Here is a 25598-nt window from a genome sequence, read left to right on the forward strand (position 1 = left end):
CCTCAAAGGAAGTACTCTCAGAATCAGAGGCTGACAGCAAACTTCACTATGGGGAAGGAAAGGTGGTGGGTGGGGCACAAAGCAGGCAAGGGGGTCCTGGTCAGGTCAGGGCTTTCCCAGTGTCAGCAGGAGAACAGTCACTGATGACATAGGGAAAAATAAGATTTTTCTTCTTGCACTGTGAAATCATGCTCCAGGAATCTCAGGAAACAGAACTTTGTGAGCTGTGTAAATTGATTTAGTTGTCGAAGGTTTCAAATTATAAGATGTACCATGATGACAGGCACTGGGTAATAGAAGAAAATAAATAAACTATAAAAGAAATAATAGACATGACCGCTTTCTCTCAAACCTGTTTAAAAATTGGCACACCTGCAAAAACACTCAAAGCCTGTTTCTGAAAAAATATGAATAATATCATTTTATGCATTAAAGTGAAAAATATATTATAAAATGATTAAAGTATATTAAAGTTAAAAATAGAAATGAATGACTACCAACAGGAAAATAAAAAAACTTATTATATCTGTATAATGGAAGATAACTTTATGGTACAGCAGCCAAAAGGATAAACGACAGCCAAATACTACATATAGTGGGATGACCATTGAAAATGCAGTATCAAATGAAAGGCTTAGAAGGCTTATAGATATCATGAAACCCTTTCTGTAAATTTAAGGAAAAAACTGAAGCTATATATGTTGCTTAGGCACCCATACATTTGCAATGATATATATATATTTTTTTATCAGTACCAGGGATCAAACTCACGACTGCCTGCTTGCAAGACAGGCACTTATGCGGCTGAGCTAAATACCCAGCTACAGTAATATTTTTTAAATAAAATAAAGACTTACACAAAATTCAGAAAAGATTACCTTAAAAGAGAAGGCAGGAATTCTGAAGAGGGTATGTACATATAAATCTATGTAAGCTGTTGGTCTCCCATCAGGCAGCAGTTTCTTGGATATTAATTAATGTAATTAGAGAATGAACCTCCTTTATCTATCTTGTCCTATTTCTGGATGTGGCAAATATCTTTATGTTGCAGTCTGACTGAGGAAGTAAACACAGAGGGAACTCCTTGAGGTGTTTTTTTTCAGCTGTCTTCTCACTGTTAGGGAAAACAGTGACCAGTTTTCCTTCATAGTACTTGGAAAGAATTTGGTTTGCCCCCTACCGGCACATAATGGGAAAAATCTGTGACAAACTCGTGGTATCTGAAAAAATTACCACTTATGGAGACACCTGAACTACAAGCCAATGGACACAGGGCTGGTAAGTGGCAGATCTGGTTTGTGAAGCAGTCGGATTACAAAAGAAAAAGTACTTCTTCAAATCTTAAGTGAGTTGAAACTCATATTTAGGAAATCTCATAAGGATCTTACCTGTGTTGCTTTGTTTTATTTTGGTCTCCTCCTTTTCTGTGAGGGAAATGTACTTTAGAGAAAGAGCTGAAGTTGCAGATCAGAAGAAAATGTGGGCGTGGGGACATCTGAACAGAAGCAGCTGATACTAACAAATCTGCCACTGGCTAATTGTGCAGTCCTGGCAGTTCCTTGGCTGGATTTTGACTGCACTGGAGGAATTTAACAGTATCTTCTTGGCAGTGTGCTTATGAAGATTTGATGTGGCATTTGTAGAGCACCTAACAGAATAGAATTTCAATATGGATGGCTACCTTGAATACTTTTTCTGCACTTCATATGGGGACATTGGACCAGACAAGTCTGTGTACTTTAGGAGGAATGTAACTTCTGGCTGTGAAATGCAAATTTTGTTTGCTGTGATGCAGTTTGTCATAATGTGGAAAGTGTGTGCTGTGTAAGCAGCTCGAACGTGGTACACAGTATTTTTGGAATCTTTGATTGGATTTGAACTTCACATAGACCTGCAAATTCTATTTTGAGTTCACAGACTACATTCATCCTACTTTCCTTACAAGCATACTACAAATGCAGTGTGTGCTGTTACTGGCCCATGGGATCAAGTGCGAAGATAGTTCAGTACAGTTTATAGCTAGCATATGTTTGAGAAAAGACCTCAAACTTTCTTAATGCTGTCTTTGTATGCAAAACTACTATGTTAAGGTGTTGGTAAAGACCCAATGTAAAAACAGGGCTAAGCAACATTTAGAATTGTTTCATTAGCCATGTACAAATAGTGCTGTTTCACAGTAAATTCATTGCTTGTGAGCAGTGAGTACCTGTTTGTGTGTTCACTAAAGGATAGGGATAATTCCTGGACGGTAGAACAACAGGTTTCCTTGCCTTTCCTTTTGATTTCTGAATTGACTGCTGATGCCACTGCAGATTGGTAGATATGGGAAACTGAAGGGTGAGAGATTTTTCTCTACTTGCCAAAAGCTTTGGTTGCCTTGGGCTTCCTGCCCACATCTTCTACCTGAAGATCAGAGAGTTGGGAAGGATTTTCATTTTTATTTTTTTAATTTTATTTTGAAAGTAGTAAAATTGCAACAGAACAAGACAGTAAAGCCAGTTGAGACAATGCATTGAAATTGGTATAGAACTTCAGAGTAGGATACTGGGATGGTAGTAACAGGTACTATATATCTCATTATCTTCGCAGTAGTTGTCCAGTCAATTAGGTATAATGAAATCAAACCAGAAACAACATTATAAAACCAATTGAGAATATTAAATAGAGCAAAAGAAACATACCAAACAGTGAAAACAACCTTTGCCTTCAAACAGAAGATAGAAGGAAATCCCCCATATTTGCTATATTGCATATGGTCATCCTCCCAAGAGATGCTGAGACATCTATCCCTAGTAGTTGGAGACGGGTGTGTGTGTGTGTGTGTGTGTGTTTGATTCTCAGCCAGAGCGGTGGTAGGCTCACGGGAGCTGGAACACTTACCAAGAGGGCTGGTGAATAAGCTGCCTAAGTCCCACCATGGCCGGTAGGAAGGATTTTTAAAAGAAACATTAGGCAAGTGTTCAGCTTGTATCTAGATGTCCCCCAAAGTCTTATGCAGTCATTGATGGGGCTTTTCAGAGGTGGTTAGATTAAGATTTTATGGAGCTGGGATAGAGGGTGCATGATCACTAAATTAGTTCATTGATTGATTCAGCAACATTCTGGGTGTGGATGATAGGAAGGCCCACCCTGGATATGGTTGGCACCACCTAAAATGCAGTTAGCCTGGAAAAATAAAAGGGAGAGGTAGCAGTAGCTGCTGCTGCTACTTCTGCTGCTTCACTCTTTGCTGCCTTCTGCCTGCCCTGCTTTGCCTGTTTCTTCTCTTTGATGCTCATCTGCCATGCCACTCTGCCTTGGTACCTGTCAACTGTGGACTGAAACCTCTACAAACTGAGCCAAATAAAACTTCCCACCTTTAACTTTGGATGTTGGGTATTTTGTCTGAGCAATGAGAAAAGTGACTTGATACACTATGTGTCTTATTTAATAACCTAGATGTTCCTGTTGTGTTGACATATTATAATTGGCTCAGATTTCCTATTCAGGGTTAGTAAGTGCTAGCTGGTTGGTGAAAAGATTGTTTGGGATGCTGATTGGCTGGGGAAGAGATCACCATGGTTTATGATCAGTTGGAATTCAGTAGTCTTCACTTTCTCTGGCCTTATTTACTTGGGTTAGCTGTAGTCCAAAATGTTAACAGGAAGATTACTAAAGTAAGGAATTCAGAAGTTTTAAACTGCATCCTCTTCTAAGTAGTGTAATGAAGTCTTGAGCTTTCCCATGCCATCCTCAAGTTGTGAGTTGTCTCTCTGGTGTACCACACAGTAGATGCACCCTCCATTATCGGGTCAGTCATCTAGGTATATGGTGCTTATGTTCAGTGACCTCAGGTTCACAGCCACACATTCAGATGCCTTTCCCTGTCTCATCTGGGGTTGTGCAACTTCAGCACCACAAGAAGTGTACATTCAGTGCAGTAAGATTTTTTTTCTTTTTAAAATATTGTTATTACAGTTTAGATATACATAATGATCACATTCATCATAAGGAATCTGTATCTGTACATATGTCTGGCTGCTGCTTTTTTCCCATTCCTCTCCCCTGCCTTCAACCCCTCATCCTCTACTTATTTACAAAAGCTTTGTTCCTATTTTTTTCTTCTATTCTCTCTTTTTGTCCCTTCTTTCCTTTCCTTTCCCTCCTTGTTCCCCTTCTCATTGAAATATTTTCTTCCCATTTCCCAATATCTTAAATAAATGTATATTTTGGTCCTTATTTACATTTTCAGTTTCTCATACTAGAGAACAATTCAGTTTTTAAACATGTGAGCATGATTTATGTAACTTAAAGAGTATGGTCTCAAGGTATATCCATTTACCTAGAAATGTCTCAACCTTATCCAAAATGAACTGCATCTTCTGTATGCATTCATCGGCTGATAGGCATTTGAGCTGTTTGCAGAATGTAGCTCTTACAAACTGCCACAATATACTTGAGTGTCATATATTGCTGTGGTATGATGCTTTTAATTCTCTTGGGAACATACCAAAAAGGGAAACAACTGGGTTGAATAGAACTCTAGTTTTAGTTTTTTAAAGAATCTCCACTCTCAGTTCCGCAGTGGTTGCATCAGTCTACACTCTTACCAGTGCAGTAAAATATTTGACACAACACATTCACATAACTTATTTTATAGTATATTATGATGATTCAGTTTTTATAACTGTTATTCTCTTACTATTCCTATTTATAATTTGAGTGATATCATAGATATTTAGGTACGCATTGTTGCCCTCTGACTGATGTGTTTTGAAATTTTGTTGTAGTTTTTTTTTTCTTTTTATCCTTGAAACAGAATGGATTTGGGGGGGAACCCTACCAAGATATTTAGGTACATTATAGGAAAAAACTACATCTAGGGTTCATTTGGAACTATACTTGGTTTCAAGCATCCACTGGGAATTTTGGCAGAGATCCCCTGCAGATAGTTGGGGCAATCAGAGAGTATTCAGGTTGGTTCACTCAGTCATTGTTCTGTATTTCAATAGTACATGTGTGGGGGCTGGGGATTTAGCTCAGCAGCATAAGTGCCTGCCTTGCAAGCAGGCAGTCGTGAGTTCGATCCCTGGTACCGAAAAAGACAAAAAATATATATATATAATAGTACATGTGTGTCAGCTGCTTAGGATCTTGATGTCACAAGTACTGTTAGGCAGGGCTGTTTAAAGTTATGGTTCCAGGAATTATATTCAGAATTATTTAAAGGTTTTTGTAGACTACTTACTATGTTTTGAAGTGCTACATGACATAAAGCAAAAGTATACATCGTGTTCTTTATGTTTCAGTTTAACATATTTCAAAGGGAAATATGTTCCGCTGGAAAGGAATTGAATTGTCTTCAGTGTGACTGTGACAGTGAGGGCAGGTGTTCTGCACTGGGATTATAAACTGCTTCTTCAAGAAGGGCTCGTGTCTCCCTCACTTCTGAGACCCCATGCCTGGATCATCACCTGGTGTAAGGAACCTCAGCCACTGGGTATTTGCCGAATGAACAAATAGCACTAGGTCCACATGAAGGATAATGTTGGGAGAAAATGACATTAAAATAAATAAACCAAAAATACTTTATTTTCCTTGATAATTTGCTGATTTTTCCTTGATTACATACCAGCATGTTTCTTTGTAAAACTGGAATCCTTAAATAGGTTAAAAAATCTTAAAATTGAATAAACAAACCATTGGTATTCCTTTCATCATATATGTACCTCAGCAAGTGCCAGCTTTCTGCTACCAATGTACTGTGTAGGTACCTCATTGGATAATTATAGATATGTATGTAAGCATGCATACCTGTGTGTGTTGATTTAAAAGTGTGTTGATTTCAAGTTGGCCTTGAACTTACTGTGTAGCTCAGGGTGGCTTCAAAACTTGTAGTGACCCTCCTGCCTCAGCTTCCTGAGTGCTGGGTTTATAGGTGTGTGCTACCATGTTAGGATGTTTTGTCTTGGAAAGATTTCACTGAAACTTGCTAACTGTAACAATATAAAAACTTGTTAACTATAACTATTAAAAGATCTTAATCAGGATATGATTTTACTTTAACTTTTTTTCTCACTGCTCAGTAAAAAAAATCACTACCTTGGAAAAGGAAATTGTAAACATTTGAGAATAAGCTACTTAAATGATAACCTACTGTAGCTTTTCTTAAAATACCACCTTGAGTGTGGTAAAGAATTGGAATAGCAATGCGCGTGAGGACAAAAGGAGGGCGTTGCTGTGCTTTGCTACTGAATGTGATGGCCTGGCAGCGTGGTCTCCATGGTGAATGAACAGTCCTCTAGTTGCTCAGCCCCTTGTGGCACAGAGAGAGGAATGCGTGAGGACATGTGTATCGTGTTATGTCTGCTCCCAGTTTGACTAGCACGGTCTGGAAGTGGGCTGTGCAGGCCGAGGGGCGCGGCCTGCTGGCTCTCCAGCCGCCGCAGCCGCAGCAGCTGCCGCAGCAGCGACAGGGCGACGCGGTGGGTCGTCCGGGTGCGCGCCTGGTCACGTGGCCCGGCGCGCACAGCCCATTAGTCAGCCATCTTGGTCACCGCCCTGCTGGCTGCGCGCGGCGGTCTTGTGGGAGGGAACCCGGCGTCCTGGCTCGCCTGCAGATCTGGAAGCGATTGCTGTAGTTCGCATCTTTTTCAGGCTACACTGGAAATATAGGTTTATTTTTTATTCTTTTTTCCCTTTGGTGTTTTTTCTGCACAAAGAAGAGATTTTTTTCACTTGTTCATGCCGAAGCCAGTTTTTAAAAGCCAGCTAAAACAGCAATGAGCGTGCAGGATTGACAGTTTCGCCGAGGGCCAGGGCAGGGCAGGGCAGGCCAGGCCGAGGGAAGGACCGGCGGAGGACCGTCAGCATCTTGTGTTGTGTGTGGCATCAGCGAGCAGAGCGTGTGGAATTGAGTCTCTGGAGCGCTCGTTTCCATAGACGTTTTTCCTGGCTGTGTTTTTAAACCTCCCCACCTCTTTTGGAGGCTTTGTTTCCGAGCTTCCGATCGGGGGGCTTTCGTGTGTGTGTGTTTGTGTGTGTGTGTGTGCGCGCGTGTGTTGTGGTCCCAGCTGAGTCATCATGTCCGCTCTGACGCCTCCGACCGATGCGCCAACCCCCACCACTGACAAGATCACACAGGCTGCCATGGAGACGATCTACCTTTGCAAATTCCGCGTGTCCATGGATGGGGAGTGGCTCTGCCTGCGCGAGCTGGACGACATCTCACTCACGCCTGACCCAGAGCCGACCCACGAAGGTATGGTCAGGTCCGGGTGGCCAGTGCCTCGGCAGCACCCTTCTTGCTGGGGGTGGGAAGCAAGTGAGGGAGCGGCCTGAAGGGTGTGCATGGCGAGCTGAATTGTTCCAGACCCCAAGCCCCTGGCCCTTCCTACCCGCACACCCACCGCCCGCTGGCTCACAGGCAGGCTCCTAGAGAAGGAAGGCCTGCCTGTTCAGAGTTCTTTGTCTCCAGGCTTCCAAAGGGAAATTCTGAGGTCACATCACATCTGATCCTATGGATCATGAACAGCTATTAATGTGGTTTGTTAAACATGACTGTAAGTCGAAGACAGTACGTGGTAAATACAACAGAAATACCAGAAGGCTGTCTTATCAGGATATATTGATTAAAAGCTGTTGAGTATTTTTTCTTTTACCAAGAAAATACTTGATAGAATATTATCTTTTAATATAGGTTAAATGAGAAAGCACTTTTATATTCAACATTTTCAAATGAGCTTTATTTTTAATACATCTTGTCATGAAAAATTAAACATTAATATATGGTAATTCCTATACATGGACTCTATGGGGCTCTTTATAAGTTATCTGTGCTCATTATTATGACTCATTTACAGCTTCCGCTGTCAATTTCCTCGAAATCTTTGTGATATTACTTTCTCCCAGAACTTTCCCTAAATTGTACAGGGGTTTTTAGCTTATACTTGTAATTCTCAATGCCACGCTGCAAGTGGTTTTGTTTTTAATACAGTGGTTTTCTCACCTTACGTTTGTTTTCTGCCCTTAAAATAGTAAACATGAGAATGCTTGCTTGTTGGGAGAAATTCTTTATGAATATCTGGCAGTTAGGCACATCAGGTAGACAGAGAAGGCCATGAGGTAATCACACACCTCTGTACAGTTAGGAGAGGGATTCCCACCCTTACCCTGAGGTTCCAGGCTTATGAGGACTCAGACTCCACCCATCATGTGTGGTGAGGATTTTATCTTTCCACTCCAGTGTAGCCTTGAAATTTTAGACAAGGGTTAACATCACAGAGCATGGGCACACACACACACAATGTTTAAGTAGTTTGTGAGACCTTTTGCACATCTTCTGACAGTAGGCTTGTCTGTTGAACAGCTTCCTTCAGCTGTTTTAGAACATGCACAAGGGTTGTCAACCGAAATCTCATTCAATGACAGTACTGTTTAAATCGTCTCCAAAGCTTTAAAAATCTTTAGGGAAGTAAAATACATTTTTAAAAGGTTACCAATTAGGGGCTGGGGATTTAGCTCAGCGGCATAAGCGCCTGCCTTGCAAGCAGGCAGTTGTGAGTTGGGTCCCTGGTACCAAGGAAAAAGACAAAAAAAAAAAAAAAAAAAAAGGTTACCAATTGCAGGGAGAGCGTAGTGGCTCACACCCACAATCCTAGCACTTGGGAGGCTGAAGCAGGAGGATCACAAACTACAGAGTAAAACCCTGTCTTCAAAAGATACTAAAAAAAAAAAAAAATACTGCCAATTTAAAAAGCTTTGCTTAATTTGTATATTTTATTTGGAAAAAAACCCAGTCCATTTTGAAAGTTGTGCAATATCATATATCCCCTTAATTGTAAAATCTTGTGTCTCAGTGTCTCAAAAATAAATTTTTAAAACAATTTTAATACTTTGAAAATACGTTTGTCCTTAGGGAAAACATAAGTGGCCTGTTTGGTTCTTTTAGACATTTGTAGTAGTGCTGTTTGAATTCTTCATTAACAAATGTTGCCACAGGTATAGATACAATAAAATAGAAAATACATGAAAGCTACAAACAAACTGTAAATGGCATATCCTTTGATTAAGGAATATAGGCAAATAAGAATTTGCCAAGTCCAATACCTCAGTCAACTAGAGAGGATATGGAAGAAAATAAGAGAAATGCTGGTAGTGAATTCAGGGATTTTGCTTTTAGGCAAAAGAAGCCAGTGTTTTTTTTGTTCGGTTAGTTTTTTTTGATACAGAAATTGAATTGACAACCTTGTGCTTGCGAGGTAGATGCTTATGCCACTGAACTATGTCCCCAGCCAAAGAACCATTAGAGATGAAAATAATAGAGGGCCATGAAAGTATTTGTAGGGCCTGGGCATTTAGCTCAGCGGCATAAGCGCCTTCCTTGCAAGTGTGCGGTCGTGAGTTCGATCACTGGTACCGATAAAAACGAAAAAGACCAAAAAAGAAAGTGTTTGTAAATATAATGTCCTAGGAGACCAAGTGGTGCTTTAATGAACATTTTGTTTCTTTACTGAGTATCTTAAACATTCGTTTAGATCCAAGGAAAACTGTTTCAATATTTGTTTGATTTTGGTTCCTTGAGATAGGATCTTCACTATATAATGCAGGCTGGCCTTACTTTGCAGTGATCCCCCTACGTCAGCCTCTCAAGTGCTCTCATTACAGGTGTGCACCACACACCTGGCTGTTAATTGTACAGCTCTCAGGCTTATACTACTTGGCCATGACTGATTGAGTTTCTTCTTAACTCAGATACTCCATTCACCATATCAGAAGTACAGGGGCTTTTGCATGCACAGAAGCGGGGAAAGAAATACAGTAAGTCAAAAAGACAAGAAAACTCCCTTGCAGTCTCACACCCCCTTTGCCATTCTCTGCTCCTAGTTCTGCATGCGGATTTTAGGGCCAACACAGCGTTACTTTTCTGTGCGTTATCTGAGCTCAGGAGAGGTGGGAGCCGCTTAATGTCTGCCCAGGAAGTGGAGAAGTAGGTAGTCTCGGGAAGGGAAAAGTTCTCATTTTAAAGCTCTGTTTGACCCTTTAGTTACTTGCTACGCATGGGTGATGATGGAGGATTGGAGTGTTGGAGTGAGGCCAAAGCATTCACGTGGTGGACAGGCTCACTCACCTTCCTGAACCAGCAGAACTGATGCCTAAACCACAGGGGCTGTGGACCCGCTTCTTGGCCAATTCTCAGGAGAAAAGATTCCTCCCCCCAGGGCCTGTGCTGGGCCCCCGACTGCCACTGAAGAAAGTGGGCATTGAATTCCACTTGAGGGAGGTGGTTCAGCACAGAGGCCTGTGGTTCCCAAGTTGTGCTGTGTGATGCAGCACTATACAGTTGCTGTGGGCCACAGCACAGCACAGCCCAGCCTGGCCTGGGAGCCCACACACTAGGCCCTCTCAGTGTGCCATCCATAGTTTATGAGGTGATTCCTCTCTCTTTGTGACGTTCTCTTTTTTAAAGCAGAGCAACCCTGAAGCAGCACTGATTGCAGGTAGATTTCTGTCAAGAGCCAAGGATAGACCAGGACAGATGGGGCCTTCTAGGGGAGATTTGTGCACCTGACAGATGAAGAGTGATCCTTAGATAGGAGTGAGGCAGGCAGTTGAGACCCCTGGGCAACAACGGGGAAGGGAGGCCGAGAGATGAGCAGGGGCCAGATGAGGAGCTTTTGGGACTTTTGGGGCAAGTGACATGAGGTGAAGTTTGCATGTGAAATGATCACTCTAGCAGTACAGCAGATGGTCAGAAGGATATTCCAGAGACCCCAACCATGACTGGTAAACCGGTCACAAAAAGAGAGGACCATCCCAAAACTAAAGCACTGAGCTTGGCCGTGCCAGGGAAGGAGCAGTTGCAGGAAAGTAGAATGGATTTGGAGCCGACTCGGCAAGATGAAGGGGTCAGGCTTTAGATTTCAGTTCCTGAGTCCCCCTCACCAGTAGGGAATGCTGAAGAAAGAAAAAGTTTTAATCTCTGATTCTAATAGACTGGAGCACCCCGTCTATCAATTTAGCCTTCTGTCCATACCCACATGAGTATAGAGCAGGCTTAGCCTCTTCAAGGTAACTTCCTGAAGGAGATGGACCTCCCACTGTGCGAGGTCAGAACTGGGGAGGGGAAGAAGAGTGAGATGAAAAGGGACATCCAGATTCAAAGGATGATTCACACTGTCCTTTGGATCTATCAGCACTGGAAGAACAGGTAGGTTTCTATAAAACTTTGCTTTTTTTTTTTTTTTAAAATTAAAACACACCAGAGCTAGTTATGGTGGTGCATGCCAGACATTGCAGTGCTTGCAATGCTGAGACATCATGAGATCATAAGTTTGAGGCCAACCTGGGCTAAATAGTGAATTCAGTGACAGGTCTGACAGGTCTCAAAGTGTCTCACAGTGAAACCCTGAGGTGGGTGACTCCACCATTGTATTGACTTGCTGAGAAATTCTTTTGAGTTTTTTTGTTTGTTTGTTTTTGAAGTTACAGTGAATCTCAAAGGAAAGGAACTTCCAAAGCACTATGGAAGATATAGAGACCATGTGCCCTTTGTTTTTCACAAGGCTGGAAGGAAAACATGTGCTAGATCCTTAAGTAGTTATTACAGTAATATTAGAAATTATACTATTACTGAGATGCTCATCTGCCTCTGGATTACTTAGAGTAGCATACTCAAAACAAGTTGTTTTTTTTTTTTTTTTTGTCTTTTTCGTTTTTATCAGTACCAGGGATCGAACTCACGACCGCCTGCTTGCAGGGCAGGCGCTTATGCCGCTGAGCTAAATCTCCAGCCCCAAAACAAGTATGTTTAACCCCAAATCAGGAAAATAATAAAAGCTTTTCCCAGAATCTCCTAATAAATGTGTATGTATAGGATGGGCCAAGTTTAACATCATCTTCCTATTATCAAATGTTTAAAAGCAAACTCAGTTTATAATAAACTTAACCTGTAACAGTGGTGGCAAACCTAAGGCATGCATTGTACTGTTTTTAAGACAAAAGATGTTAATGTATGTGTTTTTTTCAAAACTAACACTTCAGTATTCAGGTTCAGTGGCAGTGTTGGCACTTTACAATAATAAGTGGCTTTTGTATTACAGTTTGGGCATTCTGTCTCTTAAAATTTTGCCATCACTGCCTTCGATAAAGTACCTAATTAATAATTTATATGAAGAAAAATCTTTTGATATCTTAAAGAGAATCTTTTTTTGTGGGGGAGATGTTTTTGAGACAGAGTCTTACCATGTATTCCAGACTGATCTCAAACTCACAGCATGCTATATCCCCAACCTGTATTCTTTTATGGAGAATTAGAAGCTTCCAAAAAATTGTAGCACAAAATCAAAAATCATTGTGGAGAATATATGCTAGATACCTAATGATTCTGATTAGACTGGGTGGATATTAGGGGATAGAAGTGTAGCTCACTGGTAGAGCACTTGGCTAATGTGAATGAGAACCTTCAAAAACAAGGGGCCAGACACTAGTCTGTCCAGTTCTTTGTCACTCTCGATATAGGTGTGCACATGAAACAGGCTGCTGTAGTGAGGAGGCTGGCTCTGCTGTTGGTGCTTTTAGCTATGATGGTTATTCATTTAGAGAACATTAAGGGTGCTGGTTAAAAAGCATAGATTTTGCATTGGGTCTGGATTCAGCTCCTTACTTCACCACTCAGTAGCCACATGGTCTTGTGCCAGTTGCTAAATATGTCCCTACCTGAGTTCTGCACTTTCCTTATTAGGGTGATTGTTAGAGTCACTGCTGGGTATGTTAGGAGAGTTGAGTGAGATCATTCAAAGTATCCCCCAAACAGCAGTTCTTGATATTGGTGATTATAAAGCATAGCTGAAGATATAAAGGCTTAAATCATGACCTTAATATGTTACTACTTAACTTGCATATCTATTTAATTCTGATCTAGAACAGTCTAAATTGTTACTTACAAGATTAAGGCTGAACATTAGTAGCTTAAAGTTAAATTTTAGCATTGTCCTTACTTGGACCTCTGTGAACAAGAAAATTGGTGGGCTGGCAATTTAGCTCAGTAGCTTAAGCACCTGCCTGGCAAGCCCAAGGTCGTGAGTTCAGTCCTTGGTTATCCCCCCCCCCCCAAAAGAAAAGAATTGGTTAAAAATAAAACTCAGAAAAACTCTTCAAGAAATATGTGTTCTTTATTTACCTTCTAGAGGGATTGGGGCCCTGACATTGAGAGCCGAGGCATAGATGGCCAGCTTAATACAGTAAAACATACCATTTTGTTACAAAGGCCACTAAATGCTTTGATTTAGAAAACTTTCTTCTCAAATACAGATGAAAAGAAACATGCTATGAGAAAATGACACATTGGAGGGACACATTGGGAAAAGAGTGTTCTCTCAGGTCCCCCTGAGTGTGTGTGTTGGCAGAGCCCCATGGGGTCAGTGCACAGCTGCTTTTCCTACAGTTGCCCTTGCTTTGGTGCCCACATCTGTCCTTGGCACCTGTGAGGTCACTTATGAAGAGAAGTGCACTTGCACACTCATGGCATGCATCACATACAAGGGCTGTGGGTGGTCCTGTGAATTCCTCAGAAATACTTGGAGACCATACACTGGTGCAGAGTCCAGTCCTGAGAGCTAAGAAATAAACAGCTGTTGTACCGTATGCATTCTCAGTTGCAGTGAGGCGAAGGAATAGTATTAGAGGCTGCTGTAAACCAGACATGAACTGCTGGATTACCACAGAACAATTCTGTTTTCTTGGAAAGTGGGACATGAATTTCAAAACTAGATAGCTTTTGGACAGAAGGGCCATATTTCCTGAAGGACAGTTCCATAGGAATGCTCTTCCACTATTTGCCATTCAGTGCTTGCGATCTACTGATGCTGAGAAGAGAATCTTGACTAGTGTGCTTTCACTTGTACTGTAGACTTATATGACCCCCTGCTGCTGGGGACTGCATGTGTTCTAAGGAAAAAAAGACACATTCTGTGTGCATTTTTCAGGGAAAGGCTAGTGTCTTTTTAACCAAGAAACGCACAGGGCTTTTAAACCTGGCGTCTTAGTTACTATTGGTGAGACAAAATACCCAACACAGTTAAAGGAGGAAAGTTTATTGTAGCTCACAGCTTACAGAAGTTTCAATCTATAGTCAGCTGGCTCAGAAGCAGGGTGGCACAGAAGAGGAGAAACGGTTCGTGGCAGGCAGATGGCAGCAAGCAGTGAACTACAAAAGAAACAAACAGCAATCCCAACAGCCCCCTTTGTGTCCCTTATATTTTATTCAGCTACCACCCTTAATCCAGGTAACACTCAAACCCAGGGTGGGCACTTTCAATCCTAGAATGGAACCATGAATCAGGCCCAGCATCTCATCCCTAATCCCAGCATCACACACTCTATATGCAGCCACTTCCAGAAAGCTCTACCTGTGACCATTTGAGACTTTGGGGGGGATAACTAGACACAAACTATAACATCTAGTATCCCTGATTCTACGAATTATGTATAAAACTTTCTGTTTATGCATTTTTCTGGCAGATCTGTAAGAAAAAGTAATCCTTAAAAATATAGTTTATATCATTATGAGATCAGATCCTCTGCACTTTATCAACATCTATTAGCCTGCTTTGTATCTAACTTTCTTGCTATTAGTAGGGTTATAGTGGGCCTGCTTAGCCCTTTTGTGTGTTCTGAAAATTGGTAAGTGTGGAGTGGAGTGAGTGCTTCAGAAAATTAAGGTGACAGTGTGGTGCAGTGGTTTCTGTGTGAAGGGAGGAAGAGGGGCTGCTAGGAGAAGGAAGTCTGTGTATGGTGGAGGGACCTGGGGAGACTTCAAGTTGAACTCATGTTTTGAGCCAAGAGCTAAAAATTGTGTAAGAGTTTTCTGGGCAGAAACTGGAATCAAAGGATGAAGGGAGGACAAGCATAATTTTTAACATTAAAAATCTCAAATATTTTAACAGTGAAAAAACTCATTTTCCAAATAGATTTAGTTCTATAGTTTAAGCATATTTAAGCATATATTAATTTAATAGTTCTTTTAGATAGTAAGATTTGTTTTCCCTTCAATTAATAGAAAAATAAGACAACTCTTACTATTTTTTGTTTTGTTTTTTGATTACTATGTATCAAGCCAAGGTTTTCATGTGAAGTAGGCAGGTGCTCTATCACTGAGTACATTTCTAGCCCTCTTTTTATTTTTAATTTCAAGACATAGTCTCACTAAGTGGTCCCTCAAATATGGGATCATCCTACATCAGGCTCTCAAGTACTTTAGGAGTACAGGTAGTAGTATGTACCACTATACCTGGCAAGGAAACTTTTTTTTTTTTTATTTAAGGAGAAAAAGAAAAACAGAAAAAGGGTACAAGTTATACAGAATTTCAGAAAAAGACGAAATCACTAGTTAATAGATTACATATTGTCATCTTAGAAATAGTTGTTCAAGTTACAAAATTAAAGCATATAAAGAGGACATTTAAACAGTGCGACTGCAAACAGTTCTGTTCAATGATCCAACAAAACTCAGTAATATGGTTATCTATCTTATACACTTAAATATACATGCAGTTATGTCCTTTAGAGCACTTTCTTTTCCTCTCTTTTGTACAATGACAATTACACATTTTGGGTTTTATTACTCCCACAGTTCTTATTCCTTTTTTTTTTTTTTTTCTTTTTCTTTTTCTTTTTTATCGGTACCAGGGATCAAACTCAGGACCACACACTTGCAAGGCAGGTGCCTATGTGGCTGAGCTACATCCCCAGCCCTAAGGAAACTCTTAATACTGAATATTATACATAAGCTAGTTCATGATTAGATTTCCAGGGAACAAATAGGTTTTGGCGAGCTTAGAAACACTTGTATAGCGGAACAGCAAAATCGATTCCCCACAAGTGGCTCCTCCATAATTATTTTTAATCATAAGTAAGTATTCTCAAAATAAAGGTTCTGTGTTAAATAATCATATTTTTGAAGTAAGTATATTTCATACATGTATATTTTTTAATGAAAATTCTATTTTGTCAGTCATAGAACTGATACTTGCATTGTAAAAGCCAGAAAATACAAAATAAAAGTACAAAATAATGTAGTTTACCCAAAATTGTGTGAAGATTTAGTGGCCACATTCTTTCTAAAGTACAAGCACAAAGTTCACTTGCAAACACAGTTTTCAGTATGAAAGATCCTACTGCAGTTATGCTGCATGATCTTTTGTCCTGCTCCACATCAGTAAAGAGATATCTTTGCCACTTTAATGTTCAGTTGATTGGATGTACAGTGGCTTTTCTTTGACTATTGGTGTATTATAGACATTTATGGCATTTCTTAATTTTCTTACCAGTTTTGGTACATCACTGTAAAACTGGAACATTTTATCAAATTTCATCTGAGAAGTAAAATTTCTAAATCAAAAAAAGTTTAAGTTTTGCCAACATGCTTTAGATACTATTTTAAAAAATTTAGCAGCATGGAGCCAAGTGTGGTGGTGTATGTCTCTAAACTCAACACTGAGGAGGCTGAGGCTGTGAGTTCAAGGCTAGCTGGACTCATAGTGAGACTTTCTCTCAAAGAAAGTGGGAGGAGGAGCGAGGTATAATGAACTTTCACATTGCTCTGCTTGGTTGGATTTTCTACACTGCATTAAAATCGGTACATTCTAAATGATAGTCCTGGTTTTTTTAAAGACCATTCAGCATCTATATACTGCATTTTAATATTTATCTGAAGTGCCTTTTTAAAGACTACTAAGAGTGCCCTAAGAGAAGAGACTGAGTTTTATGTAACACATGCTATGACAAATGTCAGCTTTTCTGTGATAGCTCGCTGGCTGAGCTGAACAGTGACTGGACCTTTTCCCCTGGCGGTGTAAACTTAGGTGTGTAGATGTGCTCTGTTCCATTGGAGACACCTTAGATGTCCAGTCCGTACAGCTGTTGAGGTGGGGTACTGGCCCAGTTCCTTTTTGCCCCCTTTACCCTCCCTCCTGACCGCCCTCCTTGGGCTTGTAATGCATTGGTCCCAAACCCCTTGGTCCCATCCCGCACCCCTTTTCATTGGGTGTCAGCGTCCAAGTGATCTACCCAGAGCATTATCTCCAGAGCTGTGACTCCCTTCTCCAGGACCATTTGTAATTCTTTGCTGGTATTTTTGTTTTAATTACTATGAAGAAGTGATAGACCTTGAGCTAAATTGCTGGTTTATCAGAGTAGGACTTCTTAGCATTAGTGAAATTTAAGTTTAACAATTCCTTTGTTAATATTTAGTTGTGTTACCAAGCTAACTGCATTATTATTTAAAAGTACCTCAGCTGTTAAACTTAACATTTGAGCTACCTTATTTGTCTTATTTTTGCCTGTGCTTAATATTTAGCTTATTTTTTAAAATCCCATTCACTGTTACTTTCTTTGAATTATGGAAAATATAAAAATCCAGTCCATAGGACCAGGGATTTAGCTGTGGCGTAAATGCCTGCCTGGCAACATGAGGTTGAGAGTTCAATTCCTGGTACAAAACAAAAGAAAAAGAAAAAATCCAGTCCATAGTCAAACTAACACATGTAGCACACTTTGATGTCTTGCAGACCAAAGTTGACACTGACTTCCTTTGATGTGCTAAGTACTTTAAATTTGTTAGTTTTTATTTTTCACAACAGTTATTCAAAGAGTTCTTTGTGATGTCAGTACATAAGACTTTAGGAAGGCATTTCCCTGGAAACTAAATACACTTTTGAAAGTTAATACTCTTAAACCAAGTGCTGACCTTTTGAGGAGACAGAATACCTTTCAGGCCTACTAAAATTTGAGTGTAAAAAGAGTTGACTTTGGAAAGACTGCTCATGAGCAGCTGTGTCCCAAGGTAGAAAGACTGCAGCCACACCTGAATTATTGATGTCAGAACCCGCACCCTTCCACCAGACCATGCTGGCTTCTCCCCTGCAAGGGTACCATGTGCCTTCAGAGCAAATGGTTCAGCAGTACTCCCTGATTAAACATCTCCAGAGCTGTGGAATTAGTTTGTTCCCTTTAGACTTTAAATATTGATAGCCAGGACCTTTGTACAGTTCTAGCCTACTGTCTTCTACCTTGACTGAAAGTCTTTGTTCACATGACTTTTAAAAATAAACAGTACTAAGCTCTGTGAAGCACAACATCCTTAACTGTTAAACCTGAGTGTTTGGAGGAATAGTCAAACAATGAAAAGTGCTAGAAAAGAGCCAACTTGCCTGTTGCTGCTATTCACTTCATTGACTAGTGTATTAAATGTTGTTATTTAAAATGTTGTCATTTTAATAACTAGAGTATATTCCAAAAGCACATTTTTTTTTCAGTACTAGAGGTTGAATCTAAGACCTTGAGACTGATTGAGTGGCATCCCAAACAGTTTTTTAATATTGTACAAATTAGACTGGCTTTTACTGTTTTTATGAGACCGATTCCTATCCTCATAAGTCACAGAAGGTAATGATATAATGCAATACAAATAAAGAATTCCAGAATGCCCAAAACTTGTAGTACAGGGCTGGGGATTTAGCTCAGCAGCATAAGCACCTGCCTGGCAAGCGTGAGGTCATGAGTTTGATCCCCGGTACAAAAAAAAAAAACAACTTGTAGTACAAACACGTCTCTTTATTTTAATTTTCATTTCAGTACAGAGATTCACTTAGTTGCCCAGGCTAGACTTGAATTTGCAGTCTTCTTGCTTCAGCTTCTCAGAGTGCTAGGATTACAGGCTTGCACCACTACGCCCAATTAAAGGCACAGCTTAAAAAATATTTTATTAAAACTCTTTGGGATTATGAAACAATGACAGGATACCTGTTCTTTTTGGGGATGGGGATTGCTGAGTATTTAAACTCAGGCATTGTACATGCTAGGCATGCACTCTGTCACTGTTAGCTACACCTCCAGGTCTGGTATCCAACCTTTATTACAATAAAACCCTAAGAGAACAACTTTAAAAGGAAAAGACAGCCCTTTTGCCTTTCTGGGAAAAGAAAGTCTCTTAAATTATTTTATTCAGACACTTAAAACGTTATGAAAACAAAAAACATTTCCAGCAGAAACAAAAAAGTGGAACACACCAAAGAGAAAGTCAGAGAATCCTGGTATCTACCATACATTCTTACCTAGAAATTCACTACCTAAATCTTTTCAAGTCTTGCAGAAGTTGGCTGGTTGGTTGTTTTTCCCAGTACTGGGGTTTGAGCCCAGGGGCACTCTACCACTGAGCTATGTCTCCAGCCATTTTTGTTTTTATTTTTTTATTTCAAGACAGGGTTCTATATCGTTCAAGTGGGACTTGAACTCGTGATCCTCCTGCCTCAGTCTCCCTCCGAGCTGCTGGGATTACTGATGTGCACTGCCACACCCAGCTTTATAATTATTTTGCTTTACTAAGGTCAGTTTTTTCTTTGTTAGGTGACAACTGTAATTTCCATTTTAATAAAATAAAAAACAAAAGAGGCTTGCAAAGTAATATAGGAAGTCTGAAGAGCAGCTATAGTAGATGTTTGAACTGGTACATTCTAACGTGTCAATGACCTAACATGACATGGGTAAGCAGCATATTCTGTTGTTAAAGGGTTGTGTATATGCAAAACACCACTTTACTATAAAAAACATAATAGCCAGCCTTTAAAGGAAGCTTTTACTATGTGAGACACTTAATAAGTGCTTTAAATATCTATAATTCCAGTATTTTTAAAACTCAGAAGCTACAAGCATTTTTCATGAGTTTGCCTGGATATTCTTGGTGATACAACATGACAGGAATTTGCTTAAGGATGTTTTTAATCTCTGTCCTTTTAATCTAAACATTTATTTCCTGTAGAAATATTAATATTCTTAATATTTAGAACTAGTCAGATCCTCCCTAGTTCTCTGTGTTGAAAAAAACATCTGACTGTATTGAATTTTACTTGATTTATATTTTTGTATATCTTTAAAGCAGTATCTTTTTGCATAACGGAGGCGCAACGGGGAGGGGTTGGAAAAATATTTAGTTGTTTTGTCCTGGGTCTAAAAACTATTGCACTTGTTTATCACTTTTACTAAAGTGATGAAAATAAATATTGAATGACCTTAATGTTGGGTATGCTTAGAATACAAAGAATCAAATTTGGTTTCAATAGAAAAAGAGACTTCCATGTTACTTTTTGTGGGACACTCCTCTTGGTTTCTTCTTATTGAAAATTTTGAAACAGTCTTAGCTGATGTTGAGTAACCCTAGTTGGCCTCTCTGCTTAAAGAGTTCTATTTGTAGCCCTTTGACTGCGCTTACCTGTGTTCAACAGGAAGAGTGCTAGGCACCTCCCTTTCAGTTGTTCTTTTGGAAATCTTACTTTTAACAGCACTTTGCTTTGTTGGCTTGCATGACATTTTCTTTCTTTTCCTTTCTTTTTGCCGTTTGCAAAGACTCTTGGGAGGATTTGACAGATTTGGTGGAGCAAATGCGCGATGATGGAGAAGGTGCGTGCCACACCAACATCCTTCAGCTTTGTTTGCTTTTTCTTTTTTTTTAAATTTTCTAACCACCCTTTAATTGTTTTCCACAAGAAGGTCAGTCTGATTGAGGTTTTATTTCCCATGGCAGTAACTGAGAAATCTTTATGCTTATGGTTCCAAGTAAAATACATAAATTTGTATTTGCACTGATCCTTTAGGCAATTTGTTAAATAACATATTTAAAAGAGATATTTTGAGAGTGCAGTGAGTTTTTCTATGGCTTATTTTTCATTTGTTTGTTGGGAAGGTGTAAATATACGTGGGGAGAGATACATATAATTTCACAGAATTCAGAAACATCTTAGGTATCTGAAGCACTTGATATGGAATGTTGTTCTGAAGTACACTGATTTGCATAGCATCCATCTCATGCAGCTAGGATTACATGTGTGCACCACCATCCCAGCAAAGCAGTACTTATTTCTTCTGCAGCCATGGCCCCTAACCTCAGGCAGCTCAGAGTGATTTGTATGCACAGTTTATACTAAAAGCAGAAAGACTAAATTTCTCTTCTGTTTTACTGTGTCATTTTGCATCCCCTCACCACCGAGGCACTGTGTCTATGGAGCTTTTGGGCACGCCCCTCCACACAGGTGGTCACCATTCTGCCCAGGTAGCCCTTGTCTGGCCCCCAGCTGGCCTCTTTTGCTCTGCTCCAGCTGTCTGTACCTCCTCACCAGCTCTTCCCGCACCTGCACCACCTGTCCTCCAGTGTTATATGTTTATCCCTGTGATGGGTCAGGAATATAGCTCAATGGCATAAGCACCTACCTGGCAAGCACAAGGTCCTGAGTTTGATTCCTGATTTTAAACAAAACAAAACTTTTAAAAATATATATATAGAGAGAGAGTTTCACTATGCAAGCTGGCCTTGAGCCTACTTTGTAGCCCAGGCTGGTCTCAAACTTGCAGTGATCCTCCTGCCTCGGCCTCCTGAGTGCTGGAATTACAGGCGTGTACCACCATGCCTAGCTTTGTATCTTCTTTACTCATTGCTTTATTTATTTATTTATTTATTTATTTTTGTCTTTTTCCTTTTTATCGGTACCGGGAATCAAACTCAGGACTGCCTGCTTGCAAGGCAGGCGCTTATGCCACTGAGCTAAATCTCCAAACCCCTCATTGCTTTAAATGAATAAATTCTGATCCCAAGTTTCATTTCCTGTGGTCATGTTACTATTTATAGTTTTTTCCCCTCTCCTAGTGAGTAGTTATTACTATTACATTAGCTGCTACTATCGTTATCCTTATAATATCCAGGTACCATCAGGCTGAAGGCTTTAATTCCTTTAATACCTCACATACTAAAGAAAAATGCTACATAAAATGTATGTCCTTCCTGCTAGGAGTAGTAGTGCACATTATAGTCCCTTCCGTGAAAGAGGCTGAATCAAAAAGAATTCTTAATAATCTCACAAGTTTGAGATCAACCTGGGCAACATAGTAAGACTCATCTCACAGAAGAAAGCAAGCAAGCAAGCAAACCAAACAAACAGAACAATCTAATGTCTGTGGGACTTCTTCCCCATGACTGAACACAGACAAAATTCCGTTTCTTTAATACAAAGTACTAATGCAAGGAAAAAGCTCATTTTAAGAGTCAGCCTCTTCCTGTTCTTTTAGATTTGCTGCAGTTCCTGTGAAAGGTTACAGTGTAGGTGACACCCAAAAGGAACCCAAATGAACTTTATGCAGTGCGTAAAACAGCCAGAAGATATGAACTCTGTCCACACCTTGATGATCTTAGTGAATTGCCAGTCAGGTATTACTTGAAGACGTTGCTCAAGGTCCTGTTCATGTAGCAGCCTTCCTAGAATGCAGTTGTGGAATTCAGAATGAGAGGAAAAAAATGGCTTTACTTGTTAACTTTTGTGAATCATTTCATTCTTGACTTTTCTATCATTTTCTGCTTCTCATGTCTTCTAGACTTAACTACAATCACATGAAATTATAACATTTTGCTGTGTTACATAACTTGGAGATTTTTGTAAATGAATACTAGTAAAGAACCAGTACATACTACAGAGTAATAACCACACCTAACAGCAGTTCCCCAGATTCTGAGAAAGTAATAATTATACAAGTACAGATCTTTCCAAGAGATCTTCACTGCTAAGCTGTTTCAGTTCTGTTTCTCATATAGATATGCCGGAACAATTGGCTTTTTTTTTTTCTTCTTGAGACAGTCTGATTATATTGCCTGGGCCAGTCTCAAACGCAAGATCTTTCTGCTTCAGCCTCCTGAGTAGCTGTGGCTATAGGCATGTGCTACCACTATTTTGGGCATGTAGGACAGTTTGGCTTTTTAGTAGATGAAGGTTTTTTTTTTTTTTTTTTTTTTTTTTGTCTTTTTGGTTTTTATCGGTACCAGGGATTGAACTCACGACTGCCTGCTTGCAAGGCAGGTGCTTATGTAGTAGATGAAGTTTAATTCTGGTTTTTTTCCTCTTTAAAAACTACTTTTTAAAGGTTTGAGATTTGAAATGGTTGGTGGTTGGCTTATTCTTAACTCTGGTTGTGCTGGGGGATTGAACCCACACTCACACACATATCTACCCAGCATATGCTTTACCATCTAGCTGCATCCCCAGCTTCTGTTTATTTTTTAAAATTTTAGCAGGGTCGAAGTTTTAACTATACAGCTGGGGGATCACAGTGATGCTTGGCGCTTGACTTATGTTTAGTGTATCTCCACCTGTGTCTAGTAGAATAGGAAGGGTCTGCTGAGAACAGATTGCCTTCTGCTTATAATTGTCTTACATCACACTCATGAAATTCCAGACCTTGTGTCTGAAAGTTTTGAAACAGCAGAAATATTAACATTAAATAATAAAAAGCATAGTTTATTGTCTTTAGTTTCTAAATAAATACTGAATTCCTGTCTATACTTGTTATAAGCCCAATTGACAGAGTTTGTGAATTTGCACCTGGTCACATTACTACTCACCTGTCTGGGGATTGAAGTAGTCAGGATGGCACTGGGGTTTGGAGATACTGTACCTGTATAAAATGCTACTTTGTGATCACTTACCATTTCTTTGACATTCCTATTATGTTCAACCTGATGTCTACCCTTCTGAAAACAGAAGGAACTTGTATACGAATTTCTTGGCTTATAGTGCTATGCCATAATCATTTGATAAAGTTATTAAATTTAGTAAAAGTGGGATTTTTGTTTTATTTTGCTTTGTTTTTGAGATGGGTGTCTCACTGTGTAATAGGCTGACCTTGAATCAGTATGTAGTCCAGGCTGGCCTTGAATTCGCAGTGATCCTCCTGTCTTGGCCTCCCAAGTGCTAAGATTACAAGTGTGCACCATCACGCCTGGTGTAAAATTGTTTCATTTATGAAGGAGTAGGTAATTATAATAGCTTTTTTGTTTTTAGTATTTCCCAGGCATTTGTAAATGCTTATTTAACATGTATGAACTTGCTTAATCTTCACAAATAACCCCTGTCACTTTATAGATGGGAAAAGTGAAACCTGCAGAGGTTAAGAAACTTCCTAGAGAAGCACTACTCATAAGTATAAAGGATGCTGATGTATGCAACTTGGATGACTCTGCGTGGTTCTTCTTCCTCCTTGTCCTCCCCTCCCCATTTTCCTCATCTTCTCCTTTTTTTTTTTGTGGTTCTTGGAATTGAACCCCAAGCCTTCATGCCAGGCTACATCCAGACTACCCTAACCCACATTTTTGGAAACAGACTGTCACTCAGTTTTCTAGACTGGGCTCATACCTGCGATCCTGCTGCTGCAGCTTCCCAGAGTACTGGGATTACAGGCATGTGCCACACTTCCTGACTAGTTGATTCTTTTTTTTTTTTTTTTTTTGTCTTTTTCCTTTTTATCGGTACCAGGGATCGAACTCAGGACTGCCTGCTTATAAGGCAGGCGCTTATGCCGCTGAGCTAAATCCCCAGCCCCCGACTAGTTGATTCTTGATGCCTTCTTTCATTAACAGGTATTCCTCAGTGTAATTTGTTTCCTCCTGGCAACCTTTTTTTTTATTATTTAAAAAAGAGAAAAGTCAGAAAAAAAAAAAAAAAGCAAAAGGCATAAATAACAACAGACTCGAAACAGTAACAATACAGGTCTTCAGAATGAAAGAAATTGAACAATGGTTGTTATATTGCATATTGTTCTTTTTTCAAAGAAAGTTAAAGAAAATAGAAAAACAGAAAAGGATAGAAACATAGCAAATTTTTAAAAATTACCATCATAGAATCGCTAGTTGATACATTACTCATTGTTGTCTTAAAAAATAATGCCAAAGTCACAAAATCAAAGCATAAATAGTGGCTTAACATTCAGACACTGACAGTGCAAATCCTTCTGTTCAGTGCTTCAACAGAAATTCAGTAATATGGTCATCTATCTTATGCACTATACATAACCATTATATTCTTTAGAGTACTTCCCTTCCCTTTTGCTTTCACAGTATCTATTATACTTTTTGGATCCTATTGTTCTGTCAGTTTTTATTGTTTTTTACATTAGAGAGACAATGTGATATTTATTCATGTGAGTCTTGTTTATTTCACAAATGAGGATATTTTCACACTGCCTTCATTTATCTATAAAGGCCTCAAGATCATCCTTTTTTATAGCTGAGTAGTATTCCATTGTATAAAAATAGACATTTTTTTCATCCACTCTGCAGTTGATGGGCATTTTGGTTGTTTCCAAGATTTAGCTAACACAAATTGTGCTGCTATGAACATGTGTGCACATACATCTCTATGACATGACATTTTCAATTTTTCTGGGAAAATACCCAGGAGGGGAATAGCTGGATTGAATGAAACTTCCAATCCTAGTTTTTTGAAGCATCTCCATACTGATTTCCACAGTGTTTGCACCAGTTTGCACTCACACCAACAGTGGAGAAGTATTCCTTTTTCCCTGCATCCTCGCCAGCATTTGTTATCAGTTGTTTTCTTGTTTTTTGTTTTTTTGTTTTTGTCTTTTTCGGTACCAGGGATCGAACTCACAACTGCCTGCTTGCAAGGCAGGTGCTTATGCCGCTGAGTTAAATCCCCAGTCCCTATCAGTTGTTTTCTTGATGGCAGCCATTCTTTCCGGAGTGAGGTGAAATCTCAGTGCTGTTTTAATTTGCATTGCTCGAATGA

The 25598-nt window shown here is 39.6% G+C and overlaps 1 protein-coding gene across 9 annotated transcripts in view; it reads left to right on the top strand.

The window, feature by feature from the left end:
• Positions 1 to 25598, top strand: part of Rufy3 (RUN and FYVE domain containing 3) — a 96810-nt gene that overhangs the window by 14905 nt on the left and 56307 nt on the right. Inside the window, exons 1-2 of one of the 9 annotated variants that reach the window (XM_003467536.5) lie at positions 6535 to 7240; positions 20380 to 20433. The exons of 5 other annotated variants lie outside the window; for them this stretch is intronic. In XM_003467536.5, the coding sequence (XP_003467584.3) occupies positions 7063 to 7240; positions 20380 to 20433 (232 nt within the window). In that variant the 5' untranslated portion in view covers positions 6535 to 7062. Of the gene's footprint in view, positions 1 to 6534; positions 7241 to 20379; positions 20434 to 25598 lie in introns of those variants that run through there. 3 more of the 9 variants (XM_005002676.4, XM_013150126.3, XM_005002678.4) reach the window with 3 other exon arrangements.

This window comes from Cavia porcellus, unplaced genomic scaffold (assembly GCF_034190915.1).
Source record: "Cavia porcellus strain 051 isolate PalLab524CR breed Dunkin Hartley unplaced genomic scaffold, mCavPor4.1 scaffold_30, whole genome shotgun sequence".
NCBI classification, from domain to species: Eukaryota; Metazoa; Chordata; class Mammalia; order Rodentia; family Caviidae; genus Cavia; species Cavia porcellus.